Source organism: Sinocyclocheilus rhinocerous, unplaced genomic scaffold (assembly GCF_001515625.1).
Source record: "Sinocyclocheilus rhinocerous isolate Xijiao unplaced genomic scaffold, SAMN03320098_v1.1 scaffold1965, whole genome shotgun sequence".
Classification (NCBI taxonomy): domain Eukaryota; kingdom Metazoa; phylum Chordata; class Actinopteri; order Cypriniformes; family Cyprinidae; genus Sinocyclocheilus; species Sinocyclocheilus rhinocerous.
This window is the reverse complement of record NW_015625577.1, coordinates 794,506-810,326: the sequence shown is the minus strand read 5'-3', so window position 1 is coordinate 810,326 and position 15,821 is coordinate 794,506. Positions and strand designations below refer to the sequence as shown.

Sequence of the window (15,821 nt, the reverse complement as noted above, 5' to 3'; positions counted from 1 at the left end):
TACGTGTCTGTTGCGTGTTTTTGTCTAGTTTCGGTAACTTACAGAGACGGACATCTATGAATTTTAGATCCAGTCATTGTTTTCCATCGAAGCTGCTCCTGGACGTAGTAGCCTATTGTTATTTGCGAGTGACGCAGATCAACTTGTGCATAAAAATCGTTGTTTCGCGGCAACTGAGAGACTTTCCAGTGTTACGGACGTCGCCATCTTTGGTTACAGGTGATCTTCAGGGCAGGCTAGCGCGGGAAGAGAAATGAATGACAATGAATATATTTGCTTAGAAAGTAGCAACTCCAATACTGTATGGAAGCCGAGTGTGAACGAGACCGTTTAGGAGTCACATATAAAGTAGCCTAGTTGTCAACCATTAACACTAAATGTACCTGCTGGGAACATCAAGTTGAATAGGCTATATGAAAAGGCAATAGGCTACATAACACAGAAGTATCCTAAACAAAAGAAACAAATTATTCTGTGAACAAAATAATTGAATCTGAATTCAAACTGATGAAAATATTCATTTCTATCACTTATTATCATTAAACAAAATGTTTTTGTTAGGCCTGACGCAAACAGTAAAAGTTCAGTGATTAACTTTGTTTCCATTTACTGATATTGTCTAAATTATAGGTCAGTGTTTCAAATTGACACAGGGCTTCCAGCATCACAACTCAGAAAAGTTGTCTATCATGTAAAATTCTGAGTTTCCCTTTTGTAAATTATGACTTTGCCTGGTCATCCATGCTTGGAACTCACAATTACAACATTTCCGACTCCACTTAAGGTCTTATCTACCCATTATCACATACTACAATGTTTTTTCCAGCTGCACCAGAAATCCAAAAGTAGCACAAATGATCAGGATTTTTACTTAGGGAGTAGGCCTACTTAAGAAAAATTAATTTACTTGAAGTACTTTGCTAATTTTATTTGTGCTGTGTTCCCCTTTTTTTCTTGTAGGGAATGTTGTGGCATGCTAAAAAAAAAAGAATAAAAACAATCTCACATCACATTTCATGGGGTTTTTAAGTAACCACAAACACAATTCTAATTAGCCCTATTGCAAAATGGTTGCACATGTCTTGGCTCTAATCTTGCATCAGACAGTTTTTATGAATGCTGAAAAAAAAATCATAAATCATAAATATGCTTCCACTTCAATAACAAACCTGTAGTAGCTTCTGACATAGAAAGTGAGCGTGAGATCTCAACTTTGGCACATAACTGTGTGTGTTTCTTGTTGAGGAAAAGAGTCCAGATTTTCACCTGGCAGACAATGAATCTGAACAGTCTCCTAACGGATATGAATATGCAAATCAGCTCCTAAATGTCATTAGTAAAACATTTAGCTGGTTCATCAGCTGGCTTTTGTAAATAATCTCACTCCAAACTAGAAATTAAAAATATTTAATATTTATTATAAATATTATATACATATAAAAATGTTAGAGAGAGAGAGAGAGAGAGAGAGAGAGAGAGAGAGAGAGAGTGAAAAGGAGAGCGAAATCAAAAAACAAGACTGAAAAGGCCAAAAGAATTTCAGGGTGTGGAATCTCCCAATAGGAAGTAAGTCAGTTGTGTGTTGTTAGGCAAGTTGGATACGCTGTTATTACATCACCAGCCTGAAACTGAAAGTGCCTGCTGCGTATTAACATCAACCACATGGAGCTGGTTTATCAGGTTTTATTGCGAAATCAGAGAGGAGATTATGAAATTGCTAATTTACTAATCAAATAATGTACTTACATTAAATTTTTTTAAACAATTAGGAATGCTTAACATTCTTTAAAAAGCCATTGATGAATGTGCTTAACAGACCACGAGAATTCAATTATGTATACATATATTTAAACATAAATCAAAATTTCATGTCATTTCTAATTTAAAAGTACATTAACTAATGATCTGTTGAGCATAATATAAATGCAGTATAAGATGAATTAAACTTATAAAGTGAACCACACAATAAACTAAAGCTTAATTTTAATGTAAGCATGTAAGTGTAAAGAGAATGTGTTATACTACTATTTGGCATGCAGAGTGTGGGGGGGTGTATGTGTGAGCGCTGTCTGGAGGTTAGTATGTGTAAGTGTGTGGGTGGAAAGTTGGTGTTTGAGAGCTGAGAGGGTGTTCTTTCCCTTTTCAAACCAACCTCTGTTCCTCAAGCTGATTGCACACTGACATCACTGGAGTTTCCCCTATCTTTAGTATATATATATATATATATATACACACTGGTGAGCAGACAACTTCAGTTCAAAAGCTCACTCGAAAAGGAACACATCTCAGAGAACTAACAGCATGAAATACGAAACGACAATAGTAGATCTGAAAGCCGGCGCAGGGGGAGTTTATCAGACAACAGTGGCACCCGTACCGGTGAAGTCCTCCAGAAGCTGGATATGGAAGACAGTTGCTGCTATCGCTTTTCTCGCCCTCTGTGCTGTGGCGGCTGTTTACTTCACCTGGCATGTAATGGTAAGACTGAAACTTTAGTGTGGGATGATAATATTATTCAAGTACATAACAGTGTGACCTAATTTGAAATGAGCCTTTGATAAACAACATTTGCAATGTCTTTTTTTACAGAAACTGAACCAAAAAGAACTTCGCCCCTTTTTAGCGGAGAAACAAATCAGCACACCATCAGGTAAAAAAATATTCTAAAAAATAATATGTTAGCACATTTCAAAGCTAAATTTTTGGTTTTCAACCCAGACTCATGAGAAAACGTAACTATTTTACAAGCTGGCAATTTTTTAGGCTGTAAAAAATATTTTTCAAAGATTATAGGAGTATATTTTACAAGAAAACTTCAAAATTTCTTATTCAGCTCAGTGTGTTATCTGAAGTTTATGAAGTTTACTTGCAATTTCTGAGAGAAAATATTTTACTACCAAATTTTTTTTCAATGTGATTTGTATGTAAATGCACGATTTTTTAGAAAAATAAGCATAAAGGTCTACTCCTAACCCTAAAACATAGGGGTCAAAGGGGAGTAAGCCGATTTTACGAAAATGTTTAATTGAAACGGTACCAATTTATGCAAATTAGCCACCAATTCACCAAAATGTAAAACAGTTACAAACATGAGAGTGCTTGGTTTTTAAATCAAACTCTTGCTTTTCTAGTTTCTAAACATTATTTTACACGTTAATAAGACACAAACTGTGAAACTGACCCCAATCCTCTTTTCCACAGAGCAAGGAAGAATGCTGAAGCAGATCGCTGAGAGAACAAAAGCAGCCATTCATTTACATGGTGAGTCTCAGACTGCATCTTTGACTTTTCTCTGTGCACCGTGTTCATATACGTCATAGGTTATCTCATTTCAAGAGACTGAGTTTAGTATTCTTAACCAAGTTCATCTTATCAGATTCTCAAAAATCTGAGATTCATAAAAGGCGCTTGTTGGCGCAGAGCTGCTCAATGGCCTGAATTTGCAACAAGCCCGAGTTTAAACATTAACTAATGTGGATTTCCTAGTGTAGTAGGACGTAATTCAAATACAGTAGTATATTTGGCTCTCTGTGGGCGGCAAGAGTTGAGGAGACTCCAGTAAACTTACTTTATCACATGCTCTACTGAAGATAAAGACTGTGATCTTTAACCCAAGAACCCAAATTGGAAACAGGCCCATATCTACTATTTTATGACCTCCAGTTTTAGGATTATATATATTCAATACAGTTAGATTTCATAGGAATGAGTTCGCATTAGGTTGTTACCATTCTGACACTTTCGAGGTGCCTGTGGTCATCTTCTCACACATTTATCTTCTGTGTTTGCAGGTGAGCATGACAGCAACCCACAATCGAAGTCTCTGAAGTGGGTCAGCGGCGTGGATCAGTCGTTCGAACAGGGTGGCCTCAAGCTGGCCAACAACAAGATTCACATTCCTGCCGACGGCCTTTACTTTGTATACAGCCAAGTGTCCTATGCCATACAGTGCAATTTGGACGAAGCCGATGAAGACGGTGCAGCTCAGGACTTCCTGAGCCACACCATCTGGCGTTATACGGATGCGGTGGGAGAGTTGAAGGCTCTGCAGAATTCGGCCCACTCCGTATGCCAGTCACAAGAGGATGGGAAGACCACGTACAGCACCATCTACCTAGGTGCCGTCTTTAAGCTCATGGAGGGCGACAAGCTGTCGACCAAAACCATGCGCTTGACCGACGTCGAAGAAGATTATGCCAAAACATTCTTTGGAGTGTTTGCCTTGTAATTTGTTAGCCACATGAGTTGCGTGGCACGATATGAAGACAAGTGTTTTACGTTAAAACTTCCAAAGTATGTTCTCAGGGCATTCGCTTTAAAGTAGTTTGACTAATGCAGAGTCCTTATTGCATTGTAACATAATGTTTTGTTTCTAAAACACATCAGATACAGTGAGAGCCGTGCGCTGGATACTATGTACTCAGTCATGAGCACTATACCAAGGGCACTACAACTCGTATAATTATTTTAAGCTAATATGATGTTTATTATCTTACGTGTTTCGTTGTAGAAATAGTAAGGAATGTAGATGTTCGAAAGAACAATGGTATTGTGGTATATTGACCTATTTATAACTTTTGAGCGTATTTAATGTATTTTATTTTGTATGTCCTATTTATCTATTTATGAATGATTGTGTATGCTATACTGTATGAAAATGAATGTACTGAAATTGTTTTTGACACTCATCCTGTGATTCTGACATTTTAATGGTGAATAAAAGGGAAGTATTACTGTAATGCACTAGTCTCATTCCTAACAGCATTCAAAAAGCAGCAGCAGTTTGTGACCGGTCATATGAACACACTGGGGGATTTTTGCATTCCAGTACGCGACTAGTGGTTCTTTATCTTCCTAAAGTCTGACTTCCTTTTATTTGTTAGAAATGAGGTCACGGCTTGTTTCCCTCACGAACGTTTGCTGCTTTCTCCCAGGTGTGATCCGAACAAAAACCCAGGGCTCTGAATTAACAGAATTGCATCACTCTTTTGGTTACACTTGTGAAGGGTGGAGATCGCACAATTTAGTGCAACAATGTAACTGTGAATTCCAGGAGGTGCTTTAATCTAAAAGGCCCCCTACTGGACAGATACCAACGTTTTTGTCAGAAACGCCAGAAGCAATTTTTTCAAAATAAAAATTAAACAGGTTAGATGCCCTTACAGTAAAAAAAAAAATATATATATAGGGATTGGCAAAGCCACAATATTCCATTGAATATCAAAGCCTAAAATTCTAAAAATCCAACAGTGCAAGAAAGCTGCATTTAAAAGAGGTGCACCATGTTTATGAGCTTCTTTGTATCAATTGCATTCATTTCTGATTAACTTCTAACATACAGTATGCAGTGTTTAAATGTTTTACAAAACATACAAGTTATTTAAAAAAATATATACACACACGTGTGTGTGTGTGTGTAAAATACAAAATTAATATTTTATACTAGTAAATTGTATTTATATTTGTACCTGTATATAAATAAATGAAATAAAAATACATATATACTGTATAACATAAATACAAATATATTTTGTACATATATATTGTATTTACTGTATGTGTGTGTATTATACACACAGTAAGTACAATATATATTTACAAAATATATATTTACAATTTTTGTATTTATAATATAAACAAAAATAAAAAAGCAGTGTTTAAATGTTTTACAAAACAGAGTTATTTTTTAAATAATGTATATATATATATATATATATAAAATATGTTTTGAACTTCTATATTGTACTTATATTTTGTATACAGTATATACAATATTTTGTGTTTTGATGTCCTTTGGGTGAGGGAGGGTTTACATGTCTTGCATCAGATCTTGAGACTGTTACTCGATCATAAACAATCCCGGCTGCACTCTCAGTGCAAAATACTGAGTTTATTGAATGTTGACATCCAGAAAGTTTGCATATTTAGAGAAACTTTCTAAAGCTTAACATACATAGTTGAAAAATTACAAGGGAATTAATTACTTTGACGCTTGGAAGTATCAAAAGAAATTCCTCGTGGTACAGTGCACACACCTGACAATTAAACAGTTCAAGGAAAATCCATAACTGCTGTAACCGCAGAGCCTTTAGAGAAAGAAATGCCTCAGAATAAGAACCCTCCCATGTACGTCAGCAGTGACTCCACACAGATGTTTCCAAAGAACCCCTCCCATCCATTCAAAAGGCACTGTTTCAGAAATTACAGATCATACCTTTACCGTGTGTCAAGTGTTACAGTATATAGTCACACACCCTGAGCTACATTACTAGAATGTTGATATATAGAGGGAAAACAATGTGCTATACTATGCCTAGCTGTCCAGTCACCAACTGTGAATCATTGCTTCTTATATGTTAGTTAGTTTACATGAGTACTTTTTATACAAGAATGAAACATGCAGCAATGCACAACTTAAATTAAAATCCCCAAATATTGTATTATTGTGTAAACAAGTATTACGTGATTGTCTTACCATAAGAAATAAATGTTATACCACTGTAATATTGCAATAATTCTAAATATACATAGAGAATGTCCACAGGTACAAAAGTTTAAGCATTGACTCTACTTGTTATAATAATAAAAAAAAATACAAGAGAGAGAGAGTCAATACAATTTTATAGATCTAGTTTTATGGTTATAGTTTCTATGATTTCTGCCACTATGACAGTGTTTATGAGGTGATATATAATTGGGAAAGTCTCCAGGCATAACAGTTTAAATGTTAAAGAATGGTCATAAATATCATTTTAAAATTTTACAAAAAGTGTGGTATCATTCTTACAATTGTGAAGAGCACTCATTTGTTTACTGTTACTTGAAAGAGGCACAAAATTATTTTTTAACCACCAAAAAAATAAAAATAAAAATAAATATAGAAATAAAAATATTGCACAGACCAAGCAATGGCCTTGAATTTGGTGGGAAGAAATTTATAATATGGAGAAAGACATTTGTGAAGAGCACAATACTGTCTACTGTCACTCATAAGAGGCATAAAATTATTTTTAAACTTTCAATATATGATACGAAATTAAATAATTAAATAATAAATTACCTCAAATAAATAAATAAGTAAATAAATAAATATTGCACGGACAAAGTAATGGTCTTGAATTTGATAAAGAAAATCAATAATTTGGACAGAGTGCTCTCCAAAAAATCAATAAATAAAATGCATTAATTAAAAATCATCTTACAATGTTGTGTGCTGTGAGATGTGTTTGCTTGATAACTTTGGCCCAAAAGTGCAAAAGCTACAGAAGCTGTTTAAGAGGCCTGTGCTTGTTTTTTACTCAAACTGTGACGTAACACACAAATCACAAACATCACAGATGATTTGACAAACAAATGAGCCTTTAGAGATTGTCATCAGAAGCATCTTGCATCACATCTGTATGATAATAGGAGGACAAAACAAACCGATGCTTGTTTTGTACAGTCCAGACCAAAACAAATTATCCTTTTATTCTTTTCCATTTCACTCCACTTCACTTCTACTACTACGGTTGTAAAAAACGGGAGTCGGAGAGGTTGAGACAAGGACAGAAAAGCCATTAAAGCAATATACGGCACACAGCCGTAGGGATTAAAGGAGAAAAGGCATACGAGGAAAATAGAGTATCGACCAGACTCGGGTCAAATACCTTTAGGAGTAAGTAAATCACAGGTTCGGCTAAAACCTTGTCTCATTTCCTTTGTGAACTGGATGAGAGAGAGAACAATTCATCTGATACCGTCTGCTGGTGCAATGCAAAGTCTGTCTCATTAAAGTGACAGTCTCGTCAGATGCTAAGCGAAGCACGGAGACACACTCTTCTTCCTTCGCTGTCACTCAACAAAATAATTCAAAGAAATGTTTGTGGGTCTGGCTCCAGTACCCACACAATCCTTCCTAAACACCCCTGTCCTAGTGTTTAAAAGACGCTTTATCCGAAGGGATTTACAGAGGTCCAATTGCAAAAACAGTCAGTTCCCCTTGAAGAACTCCGATTTAAGTGCTACGGTCAAGGGCACAATAATGACAGAGCACAAACCTGATTTAAGTCACTCTCTAGCATTTGGACAGCAGTCTATCTGGCCTTTACGTTAACAATTCCACATTTTCATCTCTACTGCGTCACTTGTGGACGCGCATTCATGACAGTATCATGACGCGAGTATGTGGCCATCTGGGTCAGCACCGCCGCCGCCACACGCTCGCGTCATGATACTGTCGTGAACGTGCGTCCACAAGTGACACAGTAGAGTACTTTGTCGATCATCTTGGTACTTTTCTGGACCTTGAACGTGGTAGTTACCTTGCTGTCTATGGGAGGGTCAGAGAGCCCCCAGATTTCATCAAAAATATCTTAAATTGTGTTCCGAAGATGAACGAAGGTCTTACGGGTTTGGAACAAAGTAATTAATGTAATTAATTACAGAATTTTCATTTTTGGGTGAACTAACCCTTTAAAGGAACATTACAGGTTCAGTACAAGTTTAGCTCAATTGACAAAATTCACTAGTAAAATTGATCCCCATTTGTCCCTCTTTTTCTTTAAAACAAGGAAGGCTTGGCTTATAGTGAGGCATTTACAATGGAAGTGAATGGGCCTAAACATTTAAAGCAAACATTTGAATTCACAATGAAACAAAAGTATTGGATTATCAAAAACTAAAAAAAATATAGGGTGAAACTTTGTTCTATGAATTTGTTGTTGATTGATTTAACTGAGGTCTAGTTATGACATTTTGATTAAACATTACAAGGTGAAAATTTCAATGGATTTTTAAATTGAAATTTCCAATTGACTGTTGATTTTAAATTCTCACTGCTTTAAAAGTAAAGTCACATGATATGCATGTTTACATGATTTTAGTATAATAAACTGTTGCTATCACAAAGAAACACCAAACAATCCTGTAAAATGACTATTTAAACAACTTTACAGCTCAAATAATACGCACGTTTTAACAGAATAATTTTTAAAAATGCTTCACGTTTTTTGCTTTTAAATCCTCCTTCCATTGTAAATGCCTCAACATAACCTAAAGGACAAGTCAATATGAACTTATTATTTGTGCTATTCAGAAGGTTTGATTAATGCACAAGCACATACTATTTCCTGACATCACTGCTTTCTATTGTCTGAAAGCACCACACTCAATGACTGTGCAACATAATTTTTGTTTCCTTATACACTAACATTCAAAAGTTTGGGGTGAGTAAGGTTTTTTTTTTTAGAAAGAAATTAATATATTTATTCAACAAGGATGCATTAAATTGATTAAAAGTGACAGTAAATATGTTTATAATGTCACAAAAGATCAAATAAAAGCTGTTCTTTTGAACTTTCTATTCATCAAAGAATCCTGTAAAATGTACAGTATCATGGTTTCCACAAAACTAATGAGCAGCACAATTGTTTTCACCATTTATATTAATAATAATAAATATTTCTTGCAAATCAGCATATTAGAATGATTTCTGAAGGATCATGTGACACTGAAGACTGGAGTAATGATGCTGAAAATTCTGCTTTGCATCACAGGAATAAATTACAATTTAAAATATATTAAAATAGAAACAGTTATTTTAAATTGTAATCATATTTCACAATATTACTGTTTTTACTGTCAAATAAATACAGCCTTGGTGAGTGATTTCTTTCAAAAACTTGCAAAAAAAATCTCACTGACCCCAAACCTTTGAATGGTAGAGTAGTTGGAGCAGAAAGTGGATTACAAAAAAAATATTGTGCTTTTATAACTGAGATAAGAGTTATCAAAAGTGAACAATTAGGAAGTCAGGGTCAGGAACCTGAAAGTGGAGGTAAAAACTCATCGACTTCAAAATAAAGTACATAAACTACAGACACATCTTTACATTGCCTTCTTGAGATTCCACCATCCCGGACTCATTTGTACAGCAGGGGCAGACGGCTGTTGTGGCAGTTGTTTCGGCTCAGTTTGCCCTCGCCCTGGTACAGGTTGGAAGAATTGGAGAAGGACGGAGGCAGGGACTGTTTGTCTGTTGCGGGGCAGTAGTTGGGGGGTTCAGCCTGAGACGACGGGACGCTGTGGTTCTGGTTCTGATTCTGGACAGACGGGCGTCTGCGAGAGCGCAAGGCCTGGCGTTCTGCAAGCTGACTCCGCAGCTCCGTCACTCTTTCTTCCTTCTGCACAAGAAAAATAGCAGATATATAAATATAAATACTGTTTAACTTCTCCATTTTTGTTCCACGGCCTGGCGTTCTGCAAGCTGACTCCGCAGCTCCGTCACTCTTTCTTCCTTCTGCACAAGAAAAAAAACAGTATTTATATTTATATATCTGCTAAACTTCTCCATTTTTGTTTCACATAAGAAAGTAAGTCACACTGTATTGGACCACATGAGGCTGAGTAAATGATTTTCCATTTTTGGGTGAACTATTCTTTCGACATTTCCTTTAGCATGTCTATTTCCTCATATATAAAGCATATTCTGGCCTTAATGAATGAACAAATCAGAAGGTCAAAGACAAGGACGAGTAGGATATCATTTCAATAATTCATTCTATCCTTCTGGGATCCCATTCCATGTGTTCATCTATTAATTTATTATGGTGTTAATTAAGCCGCAAGCTGTGTGCACATGAGGAGAAGAGGAAAATGCCTCTTGAATGATCTTCTGGAGTTCCCTGTTCTCGCGCTCCAGCTGTCTTGACTTCTCCTCATCGTTGTTGTTGGTGGACGAGCCGGTTTTCAGCGTGTCCTGCTGCTCCGACTGCCACTCGCCACGAGTGATCAAACGCCGTATCTGCAGAAACGACCGTTAAAATCTATGAGACGCCGCAGGGAGCGTTCGCTGAATTTATGAAATGTCAGTGAAATCAATAGTTCATATGGGTGATGCTGTGCAGGAGAGGACGGGTAATAAGTAAGGGATCATTTACAGCCAGCCAGTCGCAAAATAAATCACCCTGAAGGGTTTATTCTGCGATAAAGATCTGTTTTTGTACATTATCTAGCTTATTACATGGCTACTTGGCTGATAAATAAATAAATGGACATGAAATACTGATTCAAGATATTATTTAACTATTTTAATAGTTATTATAACTAACAAAACTAATTAAAATATTTTTTTATAATTGAAAAATAAAGCTGAAATAAAATTAAATAGAAATATTACATGGAAAGTTTAAATAAAAAAAATTGAATGTTCCTTGGCTACTAACTGAAATAATTTGAGGCATTAAAATGATTAACTGGAAATGAATAAAAACTACAAGTGAAATAAATCTAAATAAATAATAATAAATTAAACCTAAATAGTACTATTTTAAAAAAAAAGATTAAAAAATGACAAAAACACATTAAAAAAAAACTACAATTAACATTGAAAACTGAAAATATAAAAATAACAAAACTTAAGATTAAAAAACACAAATAATATTCAATATTTATCAATTATAATTGTGGTGGTGGTCAAAAACCAGCAGGACAGCTGTGGGCAAAATTGGATGATTTATTCTTCCATAAAAAAAATTAAAAAAAGATAATCAAAGCAAATATAACATAAATCCAATCCAACATAGTCCAAACAAACTCAACTCAAGATAAAGAAAAATAACTGAAATTAAACAGGCCTACAAAGAATAAATCCGCCCTGCTAACAAAGCAACAAAACAAAAATACAAACAAAGGAAGAACTGGAATCAGCCCAGGTGAACTACAGACTGGCCATGTAGCACCAACATCCTCTAGATATAAGGTGCAACCAGCATGCACTGCTTCAAGTCAGCCGCCGATCGGTTTGCGTGGCGCCGCATGAAGTCGAACGCACCTATAGTCATGTAGCCTCTACCAAACAAAAGTTAAGGGTAAACAATCAAATAGCACTTTAACAGCTAAACCCCTAATAACAATAATATTCACAACAAACATACACTTTAACATTAACTGACATAATACAACCAGTTACCTCAATCAAAATAAGGAAACTGTTCAAACAAATGAACAAAGAAAACAACTAAATGAAATGAAGTAAAGGATCCCCCTCAGGGTTTGAACAATGATGGTACAGTCCAATATCCTCTGGCACGCACAAGTTAGGGAACTGAAGCCCCGCCTCTCCCTTTGTTTGGTGACACATGGTAGGGATGGGCGATACCTCTTATTTTATTTTCGATCCGATACTGATATTTTCAAGCCCAGTATCGTCGATATCGATACCTCTAAACTAAACTGATCTTTTAAATTATTAAAATAATATAATCAGTAATTATACTCACTTAATATTAGATTTTAAAGCCATGTTTTTTAACATTTCATAGGCCTTTTTTTGTTTACACTGTCAGAAATAAAATATACTATAATTGTATGTTAGCGCTTTACTGGGGCAGTAATACTAGCCAATTTAAAATAAATATTACATGTACACAAAAGTTTGGAGTCAGTAAGATTTAGTAATATGTTTTAAGTCTCATGCTCACCAAGGCTGCACTTCATTGAAAAAAAACAACAACAAAAAAACAGTAAAAGCCGCAATATGGTGAAATATAACAATTAAAAATAATAATATTTTATAACAATTAAAAATAATAATATTTTCTATTTTAATATATTTTAAAATGTAATTTAAAATGCATCTGTGATCAAAGCTGAATTTTCAGCATCATTACTCCAGTCTTCAGTGTCACATGATCCTTCAGAAATCATTCTAAAATCATTTGCTGCTCAAGAAACTTTTATTATTATTGTTGCTTCATATTTGTGTGGAAACCATGATGCATTTTTCAGAATTTATTTTATATATAGTAATAATGTTATGTAGGCTAATGTAATGTAATAATGTGGCAATGGTTTCTTAAGATCTACGTATGCTTCTGATGCTTTTGGGAAACGCAGCACTATTCAAACAAGCACTGTGAGCCATGCTTCAGCAGCGAACGCTGTCTGTGATTGATTGGTTTAGTCTTTCAGCATTTGCGTGTGTTCCGATGAGCAGGAGAAATGGTTTTATCCTACACAATTATTCACTAATATAGTCTATTTTTCCACATAGAAGCATATTTTATGCACCGAATTTCTTGATAAAGAAATACAATTAATGGTTAAAAAAATGCACTTTAGAATCAATATTTTTATGTGAGGATCGATCCTTTCGATACAACATCAGTATCGATACTTAAGGATCGATCAGCCCATCCCTAACACATGGAATGCGTGGACCAGAGACTCTAGGACTCAGGTAAAGTACAGACAGAGAAACAGAAGAAGTGTGCACCCTTCTATGTTCAATAAACTGTTAAATAGTCTTTGCCTTGTGTGTGGTTTTTTTATAATGAATAAGGGGATTTAAAATAACAAATGACTAAATCAATTAACAGTAAAGTAAATGTAAATAAATATAGCAAAAATAACCAAATAAAACAGTGGTAGAGGCTAAACATGTGAAGTGGGCTACGCACCTGTCACAATAATTCAATTAAAAATGATAATAATATAATACTTAACACTGCCACAGAGCGATACAAGAGAAACTAGCAGAAATCTGTTTTACATGATATTTAGAGTTCAACAGGCATTATACAATATAAATAACATTTATATTAAGAAAGTTTCACAGCATAATACTATGATTGACCAGCACTGTGTAAAAAATAAAACTATTAAAAGTAAAAAAAAAAAAAAAATCTCTAAGATAAAGATCACTTTACTATTCTGAGGAAACAGTATCTCTTGCTGAGATCAAAACATAAACCTAATGCACTATTTGCAGTGACAAAAAAACGAAACTGCAGCAAGGGAAAGAACCGAAATCAGACAAAACGAGAAATCGGTGTCTGCCGTAAAGACAAACCAGCGTGAATGTGGAAGTGAAATGAAGCAGGGGATTATTTGAGTGCCTGTACCTTGGGCACAAAGAGCACCACGAGGGTGATGTAGACAGAGAAGATGATGGCCAGAGAGGCGAATGCAAATGAAGCATCCTGCTGAGAGGAGAGGATCATGGTCACCGGAGCAGTAATCATGCACAGCACCTGGAGACAGAATTTTAAAAAAAACAGAGAATAACGTTAATAATGTGAATCTATAACTGTGAAGATATAACTAAAAATACAAAGATATTACGCGAAGATATAACTTAAACCAGATTGTTAGGACTCACTTAAGAAATAAAATAAAATAAAATTAAATTAAATTAAATTAAATTAAATTAAATTAAATTAAAGTTAGAAATGTTGCTTAGCATCTCACTGAATTAAGTTAAGAAATAAATAATAAATGAATTAATAAAAATAAATTAAACCTAAATAGTAATATTAACAAAAGACAAAAAAGCACATAAAATTACTAAAGAGAGAACAACGTTATTAATGTGAAGATTTAACTGCTTTAGTTTTTCTAATAAGATCTTTAGAACTCACTGTCATTTTACAGGTGATTAAAATAAAAATTAAAAAAATAAATAAAATCAATTTAAACCACTTACAAATGTGGTCTTGATCGGGTTTGTAAAAATCAGATTTCATGTGTTTGTTTTGCTATTCAGACAAAAGAAAAATCTAAATGGACTTGAGTCAGATTGTATTTTACAGATTTGTAAATACATATATATTTGTAAATACATATACTGTATATTGCTGTCTAAACAAGGCCTTTGTGTACCAAACTATCATCACCACTAGAGGGCATAAATTAACTGTAAGAGAAAATTCACTTGCAGAGCAGAAACGGTGTGAATGAGAACTGAGAAAGTGATGAGATAAAGATACTGTAGTGGGGAAAAAAGGAAGGTGCATGAGAGAAATGAAAGAGAGAGAGAGCAAGAACTGTTGATGAAAAAGAGAGGTCATTTTGTCGAAACACTCGCAGGAGGCGGCAGAGAGATGAAGATCTTATACGATGAGTGGAGATGTCATATCTGGCGAACAGCGTGGAAAAATAACTCTTATTTACCTTCAACGGCCAAGAATGACTCTACAGACAGATAACTGCGAGCAATGAACTGACTGCCATGACTGTCCGGACAACGTCCAGAGCACCACAAGTCTATTTCCTCTCTGACCTCAACAGCACTGGAGTGAAATGAGCTACTCTGTGCTATTCTACCAATCACAAAAACATCGGCTGATGGGAAGTAAACTGCTTGTTACGTTTGAGAGCTCAACAAAAATAGACTTTTTCTGCTGTACGTAGATCAGATTTGTACTTTCCCTGGCGACATTTTTACCGACTCATTTCTGAATCTTGCATCACTGTAAAACAGACAGCAAATCCTTTGTTTTTGATCAACCCAACAACCTTCGAGTAGCATCAAAGCAGGCATGTTATTCCTGACACATGGCAGACACATGGTGCCGTTCTGAGACTTAATCTGATTTTATGTAAAATAGCTGTAGGACTGACGTAAAGCGTTTGCGTTCCCAGTGAAGTGTTACTTGTTTCCTCATTAGGATGTTTTAGTCTGAGTTTGAGCAAAAGGGTGCAATTATGCAAATCAGCCTGCGAAGCACTTGGAGTTATTGCCGGAATCAAACTGTTTGCAAGCAGTTGAGCAATTCAGAGCGAAGCACAAAACGCCAGTAATCAACACCTCATTCAAAAACTGTGCTAAAAAAAAGCCCAAACACAAGGCGAACATGTTGTTTTTGGCAAAAAAAATAAATACACTTAAAATTAGCATTACATCAATAGCTATTATTTTGTTTTCACAGTGAGACTTTATTATAGGTTATAGATCATTTTAATACACTAATTTAATTGAAATTATATTTAAATTATATACAAATAAATTGTATAAATATTTTATTTTGTATATATATATATATATATATATACACATACAC

The 15,821-nt window shown here is 34.9% G+C and overlaps 2 protein-coding genes across 2 annotated transcripts in view; one reads left to right on the top strand and one right to left on the bottom strand.

The window, feature by feature from the left end:
* Positions 1 to 2,273: 2,273 nt before the first annotated feature.
* LOC107752817 (tumor necrosis factor-like) lies at positions 2,274 to 4,465 on the top strand. Its single transcript, XM_016568884.1, has 4 exons — positions 2,274 to 2,478; positions 2,590 to 2,650; positions 3,202 to 3,261; positions 3,792 to 4,465. The coding sequence occupies exons 1-4, from the start codon at positions 2,302 to 2,304 to the stop codon at positions 4,226 to 4,228; spliced, it is 735 nt and encodes a 244-aa protein (XP_016424370.1). The 5' UTR covers positions 2,274 to 2,301; the 3' UTR covers positions 4,229 to 4,465.
* A 5,264-nt stretch (positions 4,466 to 9,729) lies between these two features.
* The window catches only part of LOC107752602 (gamma-aminobutyric acid type B receptor subunit 1-like), a 53,722-nt gene continuing 47,630 nt past the window's right edge, over positions 9,730 to 15,821 (bottom strand). Inside the window, exons 21-24 of the mRNA XM_016568617.1 lie at positions 14,957 to 15,102; positions 13,884 to 14,012; positions 10,640 to 10,783; positions 9,730 to 10,163 (exon numbers count right to left, since the gene is read on the bottom strand). Of these exons, the coding sequence (XP_016424103.1) occupies positions 9,903 to 10,163; positions 10,640 to 10,783; positions 13,884 to 14,012; positions 14,957 to 15,102 (680 nt within the window). The 3' untranslated portion in view covers positions 9,730 to 9,902. The remainder of the gene's footprint in view (positions 10,164 to 10,639; positions 10,784 to 13,883; positions 14,013 to 14,956; positions 15,103 to 15,821) is intronic.

What these genes read in the sequence shown, in the direction of transcription:
- LOC107752817 (XM_016568884.1), top strand. Translation starts at nt 2,302, where the DNA reads ATGAAATACGAAACGACAATAGTAGATCTGAAAGCCGGCGCAGGGGGA. An exon ending in ACAAATCAGCACACCATCAG is followed by an intron (nt 2,651 to 3,201) that starts GTAAAAAAATAT and finishes TCTTTTCCACAG; the next exon opens with AGCAAGGAAGAATGCTGAAG. An exon ending in AGCAGCCATTCATTTACATG is followed by an intron (nt 3,262 to 3,791) that starts GTGAGTCTCAGA and finishes CTGTGTTTGCAG; the next exon opens with GTGAGCATGACAGCAACCCA.